Source organism: Lepus europaeus, chromosome 8 (assembly GCF_033115175.1).
Source record: "Lepus europaeus isolate LE1 chromosome 8, mLepTim1.pri, whole genome shotgun sequence".
NCBI classification, from domain to species: domain Eukaryota; kingdom Metazoa; phylum Chordata; class Mammalia; order Lagomorpha; family Leporidae; genus Lepus; species Lepus europaeus.
The window spans coordinates 23132035-23152973 of NC_084834.1; the positions used below are offsets into that span (position 1 = coordinate 23132035).

The following is a 20939-nucleotide window of genomic DNA, read 5'->3' on the forward strand; positions in this document are numbered from 1 at the left end:
AGTGAGAGCGTATTTGGCGGCCTGTTCTTTTATAGGTCTGTGCAGTCATTTAACCACTTGGCTTAAGGAGTTCTTTATAGCATGTGGGATGTGGCATGATGACACACGTAAATGTAATTATAGCTTGTAAAACCCTCCAAATTGCACGTGTGATGCCTTTGGAGTATAAGGCCCCCAAACCGTGAGAGTAGACGGGTGGGGACAGATTTGAGCAGTGAAAGTATAAAATCCAGGAGCGCCCTCAGCATCAGGTACCTGTGGAGGTAAAAAACAAAAAAAACCACAGGAATCAGGGCATCTGCAAGACCGCCCACCAAGGTGGGGGTGCCCAGTGGAGACCCCCTGGGGAAGTCCCACAAAGAATGCTGAGTATGGGCTCAGCTTGGGTTCTTCGGGCTCAGCTTGGGTTCTTCGGGTTCCTTGGCCATCCATGGGGGTGGCTTCCAATGCAGATGGGCTCAGCAGAGGAGTCTGGGCCACAGACACACAGGCTTGGGCAGTGAATCAGTCAGACCACAGAAACCAATGCTGGCTGATTTAAGCAGAAAAGGAATTTATTGAAAAGATGTTGGGCAGTTGACAGAAACTCTAGGAAGACTTGAGAACCAGGCCCAGAAGCCAAACAAACAAACAAAAAAAAGAAAGAAAGAAAAGAAAAAAAGCACAGGTTGGGGGGAACTTAGCAGCTGGAACCACAGCCAAAAATAAGCCATGGAAGTAGGCCACTGGGGCCACGACCGCCCCGGCTGCGGGCCACCACCTTCGTTCAGGGCACCTGATGCTCGGCCGCGTGTCTGTCAGTCTGGCCAAGGCCGAGCCACGTGCCAGCACTGTGCTGCAAGCAGGGCGAGCGGAACTTGTGATGAGCCGTCTTAGAATCCAGAAAGGGTGGGGGCCGGCACTGTGGCATAGCGGATGAGGCCGCCGCCTGCAGTGCCGGCATCCCATATGGGCACTGGTTCGAGTCCCAGCTGCTCCACTTCCGATCCAGCTCTTTGCTATGGCCTGTGATAGCAGTGGAGGATGGCCCAAGTCCTTGGGCTCCTGTGCCCGTGTGGGAGACCCGGAGGAGGCTCCAGGCTCCTGGTTTCAGATCGGTGCATCTCCAGCCGTTGCAGCCAGTTGGGGAATGAACTAGCAGATGGAAGACTCTCTCTCTCTCTCTCTGCCTCTCCTTCTCTCTATGTGTAATTCTGTCAAATAAATAAATCTTAAAAAAAAAAATCCAGAAAGGGTGACAGTGGGGCATCTACAGAGGTGGCAAGGAAGATGCTGAACTGGGGCAGAATGAGAGATCAGCCATGTCGGGCACCTCAGCCTGCCGGAGTGACAGCCTGCTGGGTGAGTGCAGCTGGCCGTGGTGAGAAGAGGATGGAGGAAGCGCCTGAGAGAGGGCAGCGAGGAGGAGCAGGCCTGGAGGGAAGAGGAACGGGGAGAGGTTTCCTAGAAACCCGGGGAGGGCGGGAGGCGAGACAGGGAGAGGGAGCGAGAGAGAAGCCAGTGGAGAGATTAAGTAAGCTCAGTGCTTGATTTCACAGCTTGTGCTCACTGATGACCTCAGCAGGGGCTGGTCTGTGGCTGAGACGGCTGCAGGTGCCTGGCCAAGGGCTTCTGGTGCATACTCACCTCCCAGTTAAGGACGCCACAACTGGGCGGGTGTTGGCCGGGTGGTTGGTTGAACCCTCAGAGCACCTCTTCCATTGTGTAACGGGATGTGATAATGGCATCCACACAGGGTTCTGAGAAGCAGTGCTCAATGAATGCCTCTGCCATTTATTTATTTATTTATTTATTTATTTATTTCTTACTTACTTACTTAGCCAACAGTTTGGCTCTGGGGAGAAGAAGGGAGTCGGATCCAGTGAGGCAAGGTTGGTGGGGAAGGTCTTTTCTTACGTGAGCAGGGCGTTGGTTGCTTTCTGTGTGCTTGTGTGCGTGGGCTCCAGAACTTCTTGCACCAAAATATCTAATTTTTAAAAAGATTTATTTACTGGGGCTGGCAAATAAATATTTATTTATTTACTCGAGAGGTAGAGTTACAGAGAGAGAGAGAGTGTGTTTCCATCCGCTGGTTCACTCCCCAAATTGTCACAGCGGCCAGATCTGGTCCAGTCTGAAGCCAGGAGCCGGGAGCATCCTCCGGGTCTCCCATGCAGGTGCAGGGGCCCAAGGACTTGGGCCATCCTCCACTGCTTTCCCAGGCCATAGCAGAGATGGTTGGGAAGTGGAGCAGCCGGGACTGGAACCGGCCCCCATATGGGATGCCGGCACAGCAGGCAGATGCTACTACCATGCCCCACTTATCTGATTTTTAAAACTTATTTATTTGAGAGACTTGACAGTGACAGACCAGAAGTCAGAGGGGCCTCCCATCCAGTGTTTCACTTCCCAAATGCCCACAATGGTCAATGGACTGAAGCCAGGAACCAGGAGCTTCATCTGGGTCTCCCGCATGGGTGGCAGGGGCACAAGCGCTTGGGCCTTCTTGCGCTGCTCTCCCAGGCCCATTAGCAGGGAGCTGGCTTGGAAGTGCAGCAGCTGGGACTCGGACCAGAGCCCATATGGGATGCCGGCAGCGCAGGCGATAGCCCAACCCACTGAGCCCCCATCTGGTGGTCTCGGGTGGGATGGACGACCTCTGTCACAGCTCTAGGAAGGCCGGGCTGTCAGTGTCCTAGGCCACGCCAGCGCCCAGACAGAGCCTTGGTGGTGGTGCTCCAAGGCTCTCCCCTTTGATCTCACTGTTGCTTTAATTGAGGCTCTGACCACAGAAGCTTGACGCGTTCCACACCGAGGGAGGCTGCAGGGAAGCTGTGTTCTGCCAAATGACTTCTTTTCCCCTCTGTGGGGTTTTATGAGGGGAAAAATACTGGTTTCCACCTCCACTGCTGAATGGTTCTTTGCAAGGAAATTAGTAGGAAGAATGGGCAGTTCTAACTCAAGTAGCTGTGCCTTTTCATGGTTTTTCCTATCAATACACTTCTGGTATTTTTATATTAAAAATGCAAACAGTGCTGGGCATTTAGCCTAGTGGGTTTTTTGTTGTTGTTGTTTATTTTTTAGTCTTGTGTTTTACAAACCCTTGTGTCGAGGGTGGCCTAGTGGTTAAGGTGCTGGCTGCGCGCCTTCGTCCCCTGTAAGGAATACTTGGCTTTGCCTGGTTCTGGCTCCTGACTCCAGCTTCCTGCTAATGCAACAGCTGTGGTGGCTCAGGTAGCTTGAGTTCCTGCTACCCACCTGGGAGACCTGGAGTGAGTTCTGGCTCCCAGCTCCCAGAGACAGCTGGTTCCTGTCACATTGGGTATTTGGGGAGTGAACTAACTTTTTTTTTCTTATCAGATAAATAAATAATCATTTTTTGAAAGCCCAGAAAACAACTCATATTAAGATAATACCATAGAATTTTGCTGCCCATGTACTAAATAAAGTGTGTACTTTGGGTTATTTGTATTTCTTTTTTTTTAAAGGTTTATTTTTATTTATTAGAAAGAGTTACAGATAGAGGTAGAGCGAGGTCTTCCACCTGCTGGTTCACCCCCTAAATGGCCACAACGGAGCTGAGCTGATCTAAAACCAGGAGCCAGGAGCTTCTTCTGGGTCTCCCACGTGGGTGCAGGGGCCCAAGGACTTGGGCCATTTTCCACTGCTCTCTCAGGCCATAGCAGAGCTGGATGGGAAGTGGAGCATCTGGGACTTGAACCGGTGCCTGTCAGGGATGCCAACGCTGCAAATCAGGGCTTTAACCCCCTGCACCACAGCGCCAGGCTCAAGGTCATTTTTATTTCAGCAAAGGCGCTGAAGCCCCGAGCCTTGTCTCAGAGCCAGGCAGGCTCTGGGTTCCGGAGTTGAGAGCCGAGGAGCGGCCAGTCTGTGGACGAGCATTGGGACGGACTCGTCAAGCCTGGGGCTTCCGATATCTGTGCAGGGGTCAAGGTTTGAGGACCAGTCGCACACCTGCAAAGTCACTGAATTCCTGAATCCTAGAATTACCCGTTTCCTGCTCAGGGGCAGGTGGTGAGTGACTAAGAATCCCATCTGGAGAAGAATGGGTCGGGGTTGGCGCAGGAGTCCCTGCCTTTGTGTGGTCTGCAGCTCTGCAGGCTCGGGGGCTCCCACGCTCTCCTGGCTGATGAGAGCGGAATGCGCTGTTCGCTCCGCACTGCTGGGTCTGGGAGTGACACTCCCTTGGTGAGGTCTGCTCGGTCCCCTTTTTTGAGGCAGAGGGGACTTTGATCTGTGCAACCTGGTCATGGCCTACAGCTTTTTTTTTTAGATTCATTTTTATTTATTTGAAAGGCAGGGTTAGGGTGGGTGGGTGGGGGAGAGAGATAGAGAGATAGATAACTTCCATTCACTGGTTCACTAGCCAAATGGCTGCAAGCTCCAGTGTTGGGCCAGGCTGAAGCCAGGAGCCCGGAACCCCATCCCGATCTCTTGCATGGGTGGCAGGAGCCTGAGCCTTTGGGCCATCTTCTGCCTTCCCAGGCACTTTAGCAGGGAACTGGGTGGGAAGTGGAGCAGCCAGAACGCAAACCTGCGCCCATATGGGATGCCGGGATCATAGCAACAGCGTAGCGCACCGGGCCACAGTGCCGGCCCCAAAGATTGTTTTCTGTCTCACATGCTTCTTTCCCGGGGGTGGGGTGTGGTTTGCATCTGAACGGCGGCTGACTGTAGCAGTTGGGGTGTTGGGGGAGACCCATGAAAGCCCGTCCACTGGGGAATGTGGAAAACCAGCCAGCTCTCCCCTCCCTGCGGGCCTGAGTCAGTCTGCGTGTGGAGGGGAAGGTGCTTTCCGTGGGGGGAAAGGACAGGCCCTTTTCTGAGCCACTATGGTGTTCTCCAGAAGCTGGTGTAACCTTTAGGCTTGAGGTCAGCACAGATCCCCCCGGGCACGAAGGGCTCTGGCCCCTGAAGCGTCACCAAGTGCCCTTTCGTCTCCTCTCCCCATGGCCTCGCAAAGCCTCCTTCCCCACCGGCGTCGGGCCAGGGCTGCCCTCTGTCCTGTCTGTTCCTCCTGCCTGTGCAGCTCTCACGTGCTCCCCTTGCTCGCTGGCCCCTGTGGCGTGCTGCACACCAGGCCCGTGCTTTGCCCGGCCTCAGCCTCTGTGTCTTTGCTCTGGGGCAGTGGCCTGCCTTCCATGTCCGTCTCTGGTTTGCTGTTCACCTGGGCCCATCTCACAAGGCCCTGCCTTGTTTTTTTCCCCTCCTGAAGTTTCATAGAGGGAGGGAGGGATGTCTTCCCTCCACTAGTTGGCTCCCCAGATGGCTGCAATGGTTGAGACTGAGCCAGACCGAAGCCAGGAACCAAGAGCTTTTTCTGGTCTCCTACGTGGGTGCAGGGGCCCAAGCACTTGGGCCGTCCTCCACTGGCTTTTCCAGATGCGTTAGCAGGGAGCTGGATTGGGCGCCCATGTAGGATGCTGTGTCGCAGGCAGTGGTTTTTCCCGCTGTGCCACAGTGCCAGCCCCCTAGCCCTGCTCTTTGAAGCTTCTGCTGGGGTTTTCAGGTGCACTTCTCTTTAACTCTCTTGATCTTTGGGTTTGCTGGCACAGGAGCCTGGTCCGGCTTCCTGGATTCTGACCTTGAGGAAAGTGTGACATTGCCAGGGGCTTGTGAGGCTGTGCAAGCGCCACAGGGTCCTGCCGCTCACCCTGGAGGGAGGGGCATTGCTTGGAGAGGGAGTGTATTTTGGTCAGGGCACGTGTGTCGCCTGAACAGCCGCAGCAGTTGGTGACAGTTAATTCAGTTCCTGAGCTCAGTGGCTGGTTGACTTTTTTTTTTTTTTTTTAAAGGGCTGCGTGTGATGTCAGCAGATAGGTTTAATATTCCTAGGAATAAGGTATCTGGGCGCCCACACGCCTTCCCAAGGCTCACAGACTGGTGCAGTGCAGGCGCACTGTTTTCTGCGGAAGAGGAAACTGTCGCCTCGTGTCCCCTGGGCGCGCCGGCCACAGCTGGCAGCTGACCGGACAGTCTAATCATTTCCACCAGAACGACTTCTCTACCAGCCATTTCATCCAGTTGTTCTCTTGTTTTATATATGGAAAAAATAGGGCCACAGTTTAAAAAATAAGATAGAAGAAAAAAAAAAAACCCAGGTAATCTTAAGCAAAGATAAATCTTTTTTCCTGCGTAATCTGCGTGATGTCCCTTGTCCTCGCGGCTGGTGCTGAGCAGGCTCAGCTGCCTGCAGAGGCGGGCGTCTCCAGGACAGGGGCTCAGGGGACCGGGCCAGCGAGAGTGCACACACCTGGGGCTTCTCTGTCGCACCCCTGCGCCCCTCTCACTTAGGGAGGCCAAACAGCCTCTCGCTCGGTTTTCTCTAACAGTGGAGAGCTTTGCCTCGTGATGAGCTGACAGCCAGAGAAGGGGTCTGAATCAGAAATAGGTGGCACCCGTTGGTCATGGATCTGTCCCCAGCTGCGTTGTTTAGTTTGCCCTGGGTGTGGAGGCTCCCGGGAGTCATGGAGGCAGGGTGGACTTGGCCGTTGCCGAGTCATGCGCGTTGTCCAGGGTGAAATGTGCCAAGGTTCACGTCCACTCTGGAAGGGGACAAGGGAGGACGCTGTGTGTGTTGTGGTTGCAGCTCTTGACACTTGGGTTATTTCTTTGAAGCTGTCGGTTTAGAAATAAAAGCCCTGGCATTTCAAACGGCGTAATTTCTCAGCTAGCACTGGTGTTGGGGGCTAACTTTTGTCTGTAGCTGACCACATGTTGGCCAGTTGTTGTTCCTGAGCCCTAGGTGTTTGGCAGATACCCAGGGGCGTGTGTGTCTACATGCACTCCCCAGCTCATACCTATGTCCACAATGATTCTGCCTTTAAGAACTAATTTTTTAATTTATCTAGTGATGTCAACCCTCCCTATAACTTCATCTGTTTTCCAAATTATAAAGTCAAATGAGCTGTAATTGGCCAATGAGAAAAAAAGAATCTGTTTTGTGTCTTTTGGGAAAAAAAATACTTGCATGGTTTTATTTTTCTGTTTCGGGTCAAAATAGAGAGTTTTCTTTGAAGTCAGAATCTGACTATTTCTGCTGTATTCAGGTGGGGCTGTGGGTGTCTGGATTTTGTTGGGGGTATAGAACTTTCTGACTTTGGGGTTTAAAAGTCCGTTGGGCTGTAAGATGGCCCGGGTTTATATTGTATTCAGAGACGGTCACCACTGCCCCATCTGAATCCAGAGCTCGGGTGGCTCCTGTGTCTGTTCCCCGCGCTTTCCCTGCTGGGAGTGGTGTCCTCTCCCTGACACGACCTGATCATGTATTGCCCCTAACCGTGTGCCAGGCCCCGGTGCCACGTTTTATCCTCTTGGTGACTGTGAGGTAGACGTTGCTTCATCTCCACTGTGCAGATAATAAGGCTGGGGGTTAAGAGGCACTCGTCTGCCGCCCCACTCAGGACTGGGGAGTGACAGCCCTGGGCCTGGGAAGGGGGCTGACCTCTGCAGCCCGAGCCCGAGCCCACGCCCCTGAGTGGGTGTGTGATGCCTGAACTTGATACAGGGTTCCTGTTTCTGACCTCACCCGATTGGGATTGGAATGTTGGCTCTGCCTCCTAGTCGCTGTGTGACCTTGGGTGAGTGACTGATACCTCCTCCCAGCTCCATCTGGCCACTGGGAGCTGCTCCTAAAACCTGATGGCAAGTTACTCTTCAGTGCTTAGCGCAGGAAGAAGACTGGCATTATCTTCCTCACTGCTTATACAGCAGCCTGACTTTTCCAAGGATAATTTTTCGGGGGCTCGGTGCTGTGGTGTAGCAGGTGAAGCAGCTGCCTATAATGCTAACATCCCATATGGGCGCCGGTTCGAGTCCCAGCTGCTCCACTTCGATCCAGCTCCCTGCTAATGCCCTTGGGTAAGCAACAGAAGGTGGCCCAAGTGCTTGGACCCCTGCTGCTCACGTGGGAAACACAGATAGAATTCCAGGCTCCTGGCTTTGGCCTGGCCCAGCCCTGGCTGTGGTGGGCATCTGGGGAGTAAACTAGTGGATGGAAGATCTCTCTCTCTCTCTCTCTCTCTCACTTTACCTTTCAAATAAAACACATAAATTCAAAACAAAACAATGTTTTGGCACGTGAGGGTGCCTGTTCCCTTTTTCTCCCAGAGTGCTGAGCCCTGGCCAGCTGTCTGGAGCAAGCTGCCCCTGGGGGCCCTGCCCTTGGCACCGCTTCCCCTCTGTCACCTCCTGCAGCTCTTCACATCACTTCTGGAGTAGCTGGGTATGTTAGTGGCCTCTTTGGAAGCAGGTTGTGAAAACAGTCGTGGCCTTTTGAACTTTTCCTGGTTTGAGGGTTAGTGAGAGAGAACTGCCATCTGCTGGTGTACCTTTCCAATACCTGCAGCAGCCAAGGCAGCCAGGAGCCTGGGATTCAGCTGGGGTGGTAGGGACCCAGCTACGTGAGCCAGTTACCTGGTGTCTCCCTGGGTGCATGTTAGCAGAAAGCTGGGCTGGACAGTAGAACCGCGATTTGAACCCACACACTGTGTAGGGGATCTTAACCATGGAGCCAGTGTCCCGCCCCCAGTCCTGGCGTTTTTGGGTTTGAGGGAGTCTGGCATTATAGCCTGCCTCTTCTCTCCCATGCTGCAAATGAGTGGAGAGGTTGACAGCACTTGGGACGGTGGAGGCTGAGGTAGGGCCTTTCTTCCTAACGCAGCTCCTGTTGAAGCTGGAGGAAAGACTATACAGATGGACGATGACTGAGAGAGGGTAGGGTGGGCAGTGTGAGCAGAGGCGGAAAGATGGTGTTGGAAGAGGCTGTGTGGTTTCCGCAATATTTGCGGTAATGTCCAGAAAAATGGGACTTAGGGTAGCCACCTGCTGAAGGCTGCACAGTTTTTTTCTTATTGGCCAGCAGGTTTAAAACGCAAATGTCCATGTCTGGACCAGCCTCTGCACCATGCTTGGTCAAGGTCTGCTTAGTGGAAGGAGAAAATGGAAGGGTCGTTCCAGTCTCTGAAAACAATAGTGTTACCTTTAGGAGCGTCTCCATTTAAACAGTTTTGAACTACATGGCTTTGAAAAAGGTCTTATGACAGTTGCTGAATATATATATATATTATATATTCATTATATTATATATATTCATATATATATTCATATATATATTCATATATATATTATAATATATATTATAGGTAGGTGTTTGCCATGGTGGTCAAGATGCTGCTTGGGATGCCTGTACCCCATGTACAAGTGGCTTGGTTTGAGTCCTCGCTCTGCTCTAGTGTGCATCCTGGGAGGCAGCTGGTGGTCATGGCTCTGGACGTTGGGTCCCTGCTAGCCACGTAGGAGGCAGGGTTTGAATTCCAGGCCTCTGGCTCTTGCTTGGCCTATCCCAGGTGGAAGCAACCACTGGATGGGAGAACGGTCTCTGTGTTTTTCGCTGCCTGAATGAAAACACACACAAATATGTCTGTATATGCAGGCACGCGTGATAGGAGTCCCAAGTGGTATCCATCGTAACTGCTAGACCCAATGCTTGCCCCTGAACTTACCTCTTCATTCCAGTTTTCCACGAAGTTGTTGAAGTACCCTCCTTCGTGTGTGTGTTCTATGCCTTGAGGTGTGCTCATGTATTTTGTCATGTCTTGATTACGTTTCCCTTTATGTGTTTTCTTTCTATGTTTTTCTGAGTATCTGCGGCTTCTGGGTCTGTAGGAAAATGCGGTCATGCTGAGTAATAGCTGCTGAAGTGGTGATCGTCCACGCGAGATTCCGTGTGGCTGCTAGCCTTGAAACCACAGCCCTGGCGACGCAGAGCTCTCCTGAGCTGGCCTGGCTGTGCCACACTGCCCTCTCCCTGTCGCGATAGACAGGCAGGTTTGCAGGGCAGGACACCCCCCCCCCCCCCTTTACCTGGATGTCTTCTCTAGTCTGTTGTTTGTTTTACTTATTTGAGAGGCAGGTAGAGTTTTCCCATCTTGATGGTTTGTTCCCCACAAAGTCCACAACCTGGGAACTCAATCCAGGACCCCACCCGCGTGGGCTCAGGCACCCTGCGCCGTCACTGCTGCCTCCCAGCAGGGGTCGCCATGAGCAGGGCGCTGGAACCAGGAGTGAACCCTGCCGCTTCAGTGTGGACCAAAGCCCTGCCCCGTCTGTCCGTTGTTGAGTTGGGAGTTTATGAAAATGCCCATGTTGCTTAATTTTTCCAGAAATAAAGCCTTTTAAACATTAAATGTATTCCCACTTTTGTGTGAATGCTTTTTGTATCTGTACATTTGATATGTACCCATCATCTAAGAGTTTCATAAATGTTTGCAACTGTAGAATTGTGCGAGAATTCTCATGATTCGGTTTCATCGATCGTTTAAATTCTAGTACAAATTCATGTAAAAGGGAATAAAATGATACGTTATGCACTGAAACTTGCTAAGTATATCATCTTAAGTCAGCATCCGAATTTTAAAACTGCAACAAAACTTAACCTTTTTTCTTGTCTTTCTCTTTAGCATCTCTGACAAACTACTTGGTGGGAAAGGCTTACATTTTCAGCCGTCAGTTCTAGATTTTGGAATACAGTAAGTATCTTTTCATTATAATTAAAGTCAAGCCAATTTGTATAATTTACTTTATGGTTGTCTTTTATGTATGTACAACGTTAAATTCCAGTATGTGGATAAATACGAAGAGATATTTAGGGCTTGTGAAAAGGAATATTTTCATGAAAAGGTTTTAACCCTTTCTTTTAATTTTTGTTGAAATAGGCCATACACTGTCTAATAAGAAGTCACTGTGAAATCTTTGTTACTATACAAATAGCCCAAGAAGAAGTCAGGCTGTTATAATGAAAAACTCCAGACATTGATGGGTTCTGAATCCTTCTGGGCGTGCTCATATATTCTGTCTTTAACTTCCTGCTGTGCCCCCTGGGCACAGTTCCTCTGATTGAGGCTTCCGCAGCCCAGGCTAAGTAGGGGAGACGTCGCAGAACTGTGCTGAGTGAGAGCTGGCTAGTGTGAGAACCCTGGAGTGAAGGGACCGGGGCTCTGTGGCTTGATTTGGGCGCTGCCATGGAGGCCTGGAGAAACCAGAAAGGGGCGGGAAGAGGAGGTGAGCTGGCGACTCCGGCTGTCTGTGCTGGGTTCACCCTGAAAGTGGTAAGCTTCTGCCGTGCAGAATGGAGCAGCGTGGAGAAGACGCGGCTTCATGTTTAGCTGGGGTGGGGTGGGGTGAGGGGCTGGTAGCAGGGGGCTTGAGGGGTCAGAGCCTGGGTGTGTGAGCTCAGTTTCGCCAAGATTTTTTTTTTGGGCTACAGGCAGTTAAGTGAGTGGGTCTCGGGCTCCCTCTGTATCACCTTCTTTCCCAAGCCTTTTGCAGGGAAGGGAGAAGACCCTGACATTTCAGGGTGGCTTGTTGAGCTTTTTCCAGGAGATTCTGTATGAGGAGGAAGACCTACCAGGATTCCAGGACTCAGTCGCTTACCTTTGTCTGCCATTTTTGTTTGTTTGTTTGTTTTTTCACGTGTTGACTGTCAGGTAGAGATTTTATTCGAGCTGAACTTGTGATGATGTGCGTGTCTCAGTTTGATCATATGAATGAGCTCACTATTTGATAGCTCATTCTGAGAGAGTATTTTGCTTTAGTGAGAAGTGTTGATTATAGAAAGAAATTTTAGTGCAGGACTCTTTAAAAAGCGTATCTGTTACAGATTGGCAGATATAAGAAATGGACGGTAGGAAGCACAGCTAAGCTAGGAAAACAGCTGACGTGTTTTTCTCGGTTCCATAAACTCCTGTCCTCAGTATGCTGGGTGTATGTCTATGTCGGACATGTGTTACCTAGTCCTGCACATTAATTGCTGGTAGCTACCACACCGGGTGACAGTGTGTTTAAAGTCTTTGATGGGGAAGGGTTGCTGACTTCTAGACTGGAATCGCCTTTGCATGGTTCCGTTAACAGTTACGTAGTAGTTCATAGTTCTCAAAGTGGAATTGCATCTCATCATTGGAGTTTTCTCCCCATGCCTGGGAGAACAGTGGAGGCAGGCCTGGGTCGAGGGTGTGTATCAGTTTGAGATATCTCTGTATTGCTGCACGTGCAGACAGATCGTATATTTGTTGCCGAGAAATAATACAGTTTGCCCAAGATGGTTTCATTGAAAGTAGAGGAATCAATCTGGTTTCTAACCCAGTGCTCACCATGTAGTTTGTTTGTTTGAAGATTTATTTTTCTGTTTGAAAGGCAGGGTTACAGAAGGGATGGAGGAGAGAGAAAAGAAAAGAGAGATCTTCAGGGCCAGGCTGAAGCCAGGAGCGTGAACTCCATGAGGGTCTCCCACGTGGGTGCAGGGGCCCAGGAACTTGGGCCCTCTTCTCCTGCTTTTCCAGCTGCATTAGCAGGGAGCTGGATCGGAAGTGGAGCAGCCGGGACGCAAACTGGTGCCCAAACGGGATGCTGGCGTAAGCAGCGGAGTCACAGCGCCGGCCCCGCCATGCAGTTTTTATTTGTGAGACCTAGGATGTGGTTGTGGGAGTCAGTTACTCTGCTGGAGTTTAAAAATAAAAGTCTCAGTAAGAGCAACATTTAGTCTCAGCTAGAACACATTTAAAGTTAGGGTTCACCTTAGTTCTAGCAAGTGTATCTTAGCCAGAGGGCTCGCTGATTTCCTCACTGCTATGTCCTGGCTTTGGCTTTTCTTTATTTTGATGTTGACCTTGGGCACACGGCGTTCCATTTCATTCTCTGATTTCCCTCTCGGAGGCAAAATCAGGATCATGTTACTCAGTTGCCTTCTGCCTATTTCTTAGTACTAATTTTTTTTTTTAAAGAATTATTTTATTTTTTTAAGATTCATTTTTTTATTTGAAAGGCAGAGTTACAGAGAGAGGCAGAGAGAGGAGAGATCTTCCAACTGCTGGTTTACTCCTCAGGTAGCCTTAATGGCCCTAGCTGGGCCTATCTGAAGCCAGGAGCCTGGAGCTTCTTCCGGGTTTCCCACATGGGTGTAGGGGCCCAAGGACATGGACCACCCTCCACTGTTTTCCCAGGTGCATTAGCAGAAGCTGGATGGGGAGTGGAGCAGCCAGGACTTGGAACTGGCGCCCATGTGGGATGCTGGCATTGCAGGCTTTACCTGCTATTCCACAGTGTTGTCCTCAATCTTAGTGCTAATTTTAAGGGTTGATATTCTGCTTGTCCCGTGATTAAAAGCGCTCATCATTCATAAGGTATTTTCATAATTCAGTTTTGGTATCCTTGTAATGCTTTTCAAAATAGAAATTTAAAAACGTGGAATGAAGATGGCAGAGTGGCAATCAGGTTGCAGCCAGTGGTCTCTGGTTTGCTTGGGTTCCGGGTGGATGCAGGCCGTGGACTCGCATTCATTCATTCCTTCCTCCCTTCCTCCCTTCCTCCCTTCCTTTTACCCGAGAGGCAAAACCACAGAAAGAGGGTGCGACAGAGAGAGAGGTCTTCCACCCGCCGGTTCACTCCATAAATGGCCGCAACGGCTGGAGCTAGGCCCATCCTAAGCCAGGAACCAGGAGTCAACCCCTGGTCCCCGATGTGGGTGCAGAGGCCCAAGCACCCCGTTTATTCTCCACTGCTTTCCCAGGCCATAGCAGGGAGCTGGATTGGAAGAGGAGCAGCCGGGACTGGAACCGGTGCCACATGGAATGCTGGAGCCAAGCCACAGGCAGAGGCCCAACCCACCTCACCAGAGTGTCTCCGGCTCCATGCAGTCTGCATTTCTAATGTGCTATTTCGGTTATTTGCATAGTATGCCAGGTGGTGGGGATTAGATAGTAGTAGCTGATTGACACGAGTTATCTACTTCAAACCTGAGGCCAGGGACATCCTTATGAGGGGACTTCAGAAAGTGTGTGGATAATGGAATTAAAGAGAAGTTTAAATTGGTGCAAAGAGTTTTGAAATCTATGCGTAGTTTTCTCAAAATGAAAGATTTTCCGCGAGCTTTTGGAAGACCCTGTGTAGGATCTGATTTAATTGCAAGCAGACAGACACGTAGGAGTCCAGTGCTCTGAAAGTGGGCTTTCTAAGGGGACCCTTTCTGTTTGAAGAACACTAACGAGGCGCCGGCACTGTGGGGCCGCAGACTGAGGGAGGCGTCCCGTTGGAGCGCCACTGCACACTTTCAGTGCAGCTTCTGGGAAAGCAGGGGAGGATGGCCCAAGTACTAGGGTCCCAGCTACCCACAGGGGAGACCCAGGTGAGCTCCTGGCTCCTGACTTTGGCCTGGTCTAGCCCTGGCTGTTGCAACCATTTGGGAGTGAACCAGCGGATGAAAGAGCTTTCTCTCCCTCTCCCTGTCTCTAACTCTGCCTTTCAAAGAAATAAATACATCCTTGAAGAAAAAAAGAGCACTAAATGAAAATGAGCTTTAATCACACTGATGTGTATTTTATTTGTAACTGGATGGAAAGGACATCATGTTTTGCCTGTTGACTCTGTCCAAGCTCTCATCAACACTGGTGATTAAGAGGAGTCCAAGCTAGAAGGGAAATCCCAAGAAATTGAGGATGATGATAGAGTATCTTGGAGATCCCATTGTATGTAAGAGAAGCAGCATACACTTCATTTTTCCTAAAGTGCACATTTTTAATGACAGAGAACTTGGGATAAAACCAGAGATATAAAAGCATAATGAGGGGCTGGCGCTGTGGCAGAGTGGGTTAAACCTCCAGCTGCAGCATCAGCATCCCATAAGGGTGCCAGTTCAAGTCCTGGCTGCTCCACTTTTGATCCAGCTCCCTGCTAATGTGGCTGGGAAAGCAGTGGAGGATGGCCCAAGGGCTCGGGTCCCTGCACCCACGTGGGAGACCTGGAAGAAGCTCCTGGCTTCAGCCTGGCCCCTGTCTTTTGCATGCTTTCTCTCTCTCTTGCTCTCTCCTCTGTCTGTATTTCTTTGAAACAGAAAAATCATTTACATAAAAAGCGTAATGAATATGAGTTTTTGGCTTAAATTAGAAAGCTGGTTTTGGGCCCCACTGTTGAGAACTGTGTCTGTCTGCAGTGACAGCACTAGAGAGAAGGGTTTGCAGCTCTCTGTCCACCGCAGCAGTTCCCCTGGGTGTGGGCGGTGAGGATCCGGTGAATTGATTGAAGCAGCATTGTTGGTGGCGGTGGCAGCGGCAGGCAGCCGGGCCGGCGGCAGGCAGAGAACGTCTCCTTAGCTCTGCAGATCCTGCAGGACGATGCACAGAGCCCGATCTCAGGGGGCCTGCTTGCTCTCAGCAGGGATTCTCAGCTTCCTGGAAAGTGTTGAAATGACGCAAAAAACTTTGTGTCCTTGCGTGTTTGCGGAGGGAGGCGCCAAAGCCTCCATCAGAGTTTCCTGAAAGGCTCACAGTTTAAATGGGCGAGGACCACTGCCACCTGGCGCTCGCAAGGTTTTCATTTCTCTCAGATTTAGCAATAATTAGTAAGTTTTCCGTTCAGAAGACTTCATAAAATAAAGGCTTTTTGTGAGTTGAAAACCGCTCCCCCAAAAAAACCTCTCTAAATGTAATTACTCAGAAGGCAAACCCGGAGAAAATCGAGTTCTTCTCTGAGAACAGGGTCTACCTCCACACACTTCCCAGTCGGTCAGAGAGGTCCCGGGCAGAGGAGGCCAGTGGGTGCCAGCGTGGGTGTTTTGCAAGCGTGTCGGGGCCTGGAGGGGCTGAAATCTAACAGAAGCAGTGAGTGCTGGAGTGGTTGGCATAGTCTTTTAGAGAAAGCTGCCTTTTGATTGTGATTTTTGTCTGTTGCGTATTAAATGTTTTATTACCAATGGGATTTGAGTGTTGTTTTTATGAACATCAGCAGCTTTCCGGGTTTTATTATGTATTTATTTATTTTTAAAAGATTTAAAAGAGACAGAGAGAAGAGAGAGAGAGAAGGGTTTTCTGTCTGCTGGTTCACTCCCTAAATGGCCATAATGGCCGGAGCTGTGCCGATCCAAAGCCAGGAGCCAGGAGCTTCTTCTGGGTCTCCCACGTGGGTGCAGGGGCCCAAGGACTTGGGCCATCTTCCACTGCTTTATGCCATAACAGAGAACTGGATGGGAAGTGGTGCAGCCGGCACTGAAATGGGTACCCATAGGGGATGCTGGTGCTACAGGCTTGGGGCTTTAACCTATTGTGCCACAAGGTTGGCCCCTCATTATTATTATAATTTTTTTAATTTATTGCTTTCTGTATTTTAAAAGCATGCATGCACGTGTATAAATCCACATAAAAAGTACCAGCAATCTTTGGCTGGCGCCGTGGCTTAACAGGCTAATCCTCCACCTTGCAGCGCTGGCACACCGGGTTCTAGTCCCGGTAGGGGCGCCGGATTCTATCCCGGTTGCCCCTCTCCCAGGCCAGCTCTCTGCTATGGCCCGGGAATGCAGTGGAGGATGGCCCAAGTGCTTGGGCCCTGCACCCGCATGGGAGACCAGGAGAAGCACCTGGCTCCTGGCTTCGGATCAGTGAGATGCGCTGGCCACAGCGGCCATTGGAGGGTGAACCAACGGCAAAGGAAGACCTTTCTCTCTGTCTTTCTCTCTCACTGTCCACTCTGCCTGTCAAAAAAAAAAAAAAAAAAAAAAAAAAGTCCAGCAATCTTCAAAAATTTCATGGAAATGCGTGTCATGAAATGCATGCATTTCATTTTTTTTGCACCAAAATACTTACTAAAAATAAACATTTTAAAATTCCATTTTCTCATGAACATTTGAAAAATGTTTGTCTTATTTATTTTGAAAGGCAGAGACAGAGAGAAAGATACAGACAGATCTTCCATCTACTGGTTCACTCCCCAGATGGCTGCAACAGCCAGGGCTGGACCTGACCAAAGCTAGGAAGCCAGGAACTCACTCCAGGCCTCCAACAAGGGTGACAGGGACCCTACCAGCTGAGCTGGCACTCACTGCCTCTGCAGGGTATAATTAGCCGGAGGCTGGAATAGGGAGCGCCACCAGCACTCAGACCCAGGTTCTGTGTCCGATATGGGATGCAGGCATCTTAACCCTCCCCCTAAACTCACCTCTGGATTCCAGTTTCCCCGTGAGCTTCTCAAGGTCGCCGTCATAGGGTGTGTGTGTGTGTGTGTGTAGTAGTAGTAGTAGTAGTAGTAGTAGTAGTAACGGCCGTAGCCACCCACCGTGTGCCTGTTCTCTCCGACCCCGGCCAGGTTCCTGGGACTTCCCGCAGCGAAGATTCTGCACGCCTACAACCCCAGTCGGCACAGCGAGGTCGTGGTGACTTCGGTGTTCACGGCTGCCCGGCATTTCCACGTGCCTCCTGTCCACTGCAGGGTGAGTGTGGAGCTTGGAGACTGTGCTGCGGCGGCCGCCAGCGCCTCCCGCGTTCTGCTCCCCGCCTCCCCTTTCTCCAGCTACCCGTGCCTTGCCCTGTGTTCACTTCAGCATTTATTTGTTTCAATTGCTTGTTTTCCAAGTTTGGGGTGACTCCTGCTGTCTGCATGGGGGACAACACGCGTGGGGTAGTAAAACATGCATATTGATATGACTTGATTGTGGTTAAAGAAAACTTGCATGTTGTTCATGAAGTTACTACAAATGCGGAAGCGTTTCGTCCCTAATGCAAGTGTGCAGTCGTGACTACGCTGCCTCTGTGCAGGGAAACATGGGACTCCTTTCTCAGTGTAGGTAAAAGGCAGTGAAGCCAGCTCGCTCCATAATACAGAGCTCATAGCCCAGTTTTCTAGTGCTTTAGATTTCTGACAGTGGCATTTAATTGTATTCATTCATTTATGTTTATTCATTTTTTAGAAGATTTGTTTACTTGAAGACAGTGTTAGAGAGAGACAGGGAAACACACACAGAGACCTTGCATCTGCTGGTTCACTCTCCAAATAGCCCCATGGCCAGGGCTAGACCAGGCCAAAGCCAGGAGCCAGGAACTCCCTCTGGGTCTCCCACGTGGCTGCAGGGCCCAAGCACATGCGTCATCCTCTGCTGCTCTCCCAGGCGCATTAGCAGGGAGCTGGATCAGAAGTGGAGCAGCCAAACTGACACTCATAAGGGATGCTGGTGTGGCAAGCTGTGGCTTACCATTCTGTGCCACAGTGTCGACCCCTTAACGTTTAAAGATCCTAATTGCTGGCGACTGGTGTTGTGGCATGGTGGGTAAAGCTGCTGCCTGCATCTCATGTGGGGGCAAGTTCCTATCCCGGCTGCACCACTTCTGATCCAGCTCCCTGCTAATGTGCCTGAGAAAAGCAGCAGAAAATGGCCCAAGTACTTGGGCCCCTGCACCCACGTGGGAGACCTGGAAGAAGCTCCTGGCTCCTGGCCGTTGTGGCCATCTGGGGAGTGAACCAGCCTAAGGAATATCTTTGTCTTTCCCTTTCTCTCTGTAGCTCTGACTTTCAAATAAATAATAAAATATTTGAACAACAACAACAAAAAAGATCCCAATTCCTGGTGGGTTTTTATCTTGCTTGCTCTGCCTGCTTGATACTAATTATGAGCTTTAAAACATACTGAGGCGAAGGAATTGTGCAGGGAAGCCCAGTGTTTGGCTGGTGGCAGCCTGTGCAGACAGCGGTCCCTGACGTCTGTGACACAGCCACGTGTCTGTGTTACCGTGCTAGAGCACGTGGGTGTGGGAGACTGGGGAGAGGACCCTGGACCTGAGTCGCCAGTGAAAGCACTTGCCTTGCCAGGTGTCGCCCGTGACATACCGGATTGTCCGCTGTGGATTCTCCGGGATCCTTGATGCTGAGGAGTCAAGGGAGCAAGTCTGTGAAAGACGCTTTATCGCAGCGAGCCTTTCCAAATGGCTAATCAGCTCCCTTTCTTTCAGGTGATCCCAGCAATGGGGAAAACTTCCTTCCGAATTATTTTCTTACCCACCGAGGAAGGAAGCATCGAGAGTTCCTTATTTATTAATACCTCTTCCTATGGACTCCTTTCCTATCACGTAAGTGTCTTCTCCCTTTCTGCCACGTGGTTTGCTTGCTGACTCCACAAAGAGGTTTGGGTGTTTGGACATTTCGCCACCTGGCTTAAAAACAGGAGGGGGATTTCAAACGGCCTGCAGAAGTGGAATTGGGAGGTAGCATGAACCTGCCATGAAGGTTTCCAGGCTGCCTTGGGTGTGGCCGCTAGTGGCGTTAGTTCAGCGCTCGCCCCTGCGAGCCGCCCGTCTTCAGTACAAACTGCAGACCTGTGACCCCACCGCAGGCCTCTGAGAGCCTCTGCGCCAGCACAGAGAAATCTGTCCTACCGCTCTGCTAGAACTAGCACAGCAGGCTCTCTGCGGTCTGCTAGAACTAGCCAGTAGGTTCTCCAAACTCATGGCCCGCACCTCCCACCCAGCCCTGCAGGGGGCGCTGTGGGCCACCCCAGCGACTCTGCCCACCCCCTCCTCATCTTCCAGGCCTTGGGGTTTTTGTAGACCGAGGTGGATGAACAAGAGTCTTGCAGGCTGTGGTGCTGTGAACGGGTTCCCTGTGGAGCAGCGTTGTTTCGGCATTAGTAGCAAATGCACGACTCCCACGGAGGAGTAACTCCGTCTCTTCCTGCAGGTATCTGGAGTCGGTGCTCGCAGGATCTCCCCGGAGGGCGCCGCCCGGCAGCCAGCAAATGCGTACTTCCTGCTTCCGCAGGTGCAGAGCATTCAGCTCTCGCAGACGCAGGTCACTGAACTGGATTTACTGTGGGTGCTGTGAGCAAACGTTGGAGCCCTCTCCCATTTCTTTACCTTTTGCAGAGTCTCTACAACGCTTTTTACACATTTAGAGTTACTGTTTTCTGCTTTTTAAAAAAATTCTAATGTGTGTGTGTGTGTGTGTGTGAGAGAGAGAGAGAGAGAGACAGAGACAGAGACACAATATGGGTGGTAAGATGTCAATGGAATGCATACACTTCCTTTTGAAAAACTTAAAAGATTTCTTTTTTTATTTGAGAAACAGAGGGGAGAGAGCAGTCCCATTCCCTGGGTCACTCCCTGAATGCCTGTGAGCCAGGGACTCTGTAACTCACACCCAGGTCTCCCACGTGGGAGGCACAAACCCATATCACTTGAGCCATCACCGTTGCATCCCAGAGTCTGCATTAGCAAAGCTGGAGTCCAGAGCTGGGGCCAGGAGTTGAACCCAGACACTCCGGCGTGGGACGTGGGTGTCCGCCGCTCCCCAAGCACCTGCGCGCGCACCGCCGTCTGTTATGGCGACCCAGTCCAGTGTGTGGAAATTCCATCGCTGGTTAAATCCTGTTGTTGTCATCTGCAATGCTCCCAGTTTTTCTTTCGGCCCCGGTGCTATTTCGTAATTATTCCCCTCTGTTTCCTCGGGGTGTGTTTGGAGAAAGGAGGTTCTGTACCGTAGGCCTGGGAGCCGTTTCCTGTCGGGATTCACTGGCAGCACGATCTGCTGACTGCACAGACGTCTGAAGGTCTTCCCCTGATCCTTGCTGTTACTCCTGCCAAGCTGTGGCCTGGCCAGCGTGTTTTAGTAGATGCACAGTGGTCACCTCAGTAAAAGCGTATGGTTGGCTCCTTCTCCCCTCGGTGACCTGTAGTTCCTAGTCATTGCTAGAATTGGAAAAACTCTTGAACCAATATACTATACCTCACCTGCCCCTTCTCCCTGATCGGTAAATAAAGAAAACTGTTAAGAATTTGTAGTCTGTAATGTTAGTTGCTGGCTCTTTCATTCATTTGACAGTTTTGTGGAGCCTCTGCTGTGGGCCAGGCCTTGGTCTAGAATTCCAGGAGGGGAGACAAGTAAAATTAGCTTACTGATGATGTACTGCCTGAGAAAATTGTCACCGAGCACGTCATGCTTAGAATTAAAAAAAAAAAATTATTTATTTATTTGAAAATCAGAGTTAGAGAGAGGGAGAGACACACAGAGATCTTCCATCCATTAGTTCACTCCCCAGATAGCTACAATGGCCAGACCAAAGCCAGGAGCTGGAAGCTAGGAACTTCTTCTGGTTCTCCCACATGAGTGGCAGGGGCCAGGCACCTGAGTCG

The 20939-nt window shown here is 50.8% G+C and overlaps 1 protein-coding gene across 3 annotated transcripts in view; it reads left to right on the plus strand.

The window, feature by feature from the left end:
• Window positions 1-20939, plus strand: part of TMEM131L (transmembrane 131 like) — a 180921-nt gene that overhangs the window by 82209 nt on the left and 77773 nt on the right. For all 3 annotated transcript variants that reach the window (XM_062199470.1, XM_062199472.1, XM_062199471.1), the window contains exons 4-7: window positions 10461-10529; window positions 17128-17251; window positions 18765-18881; window positions 19489-19599. In XM_062199470.1, coding sequence (XP_062055454.1) covers window positions 10461-10529; window positions 17128-17251; window positions 18765-18881; window positions 19489-19599 — 421 coding nt within the window. The remainder of the gene's footprint in view (window positions 1-10460; window positions 10530-17127; window positions 17252-18764; window positions 18882-19488; window positions 19600-20939) is intronic.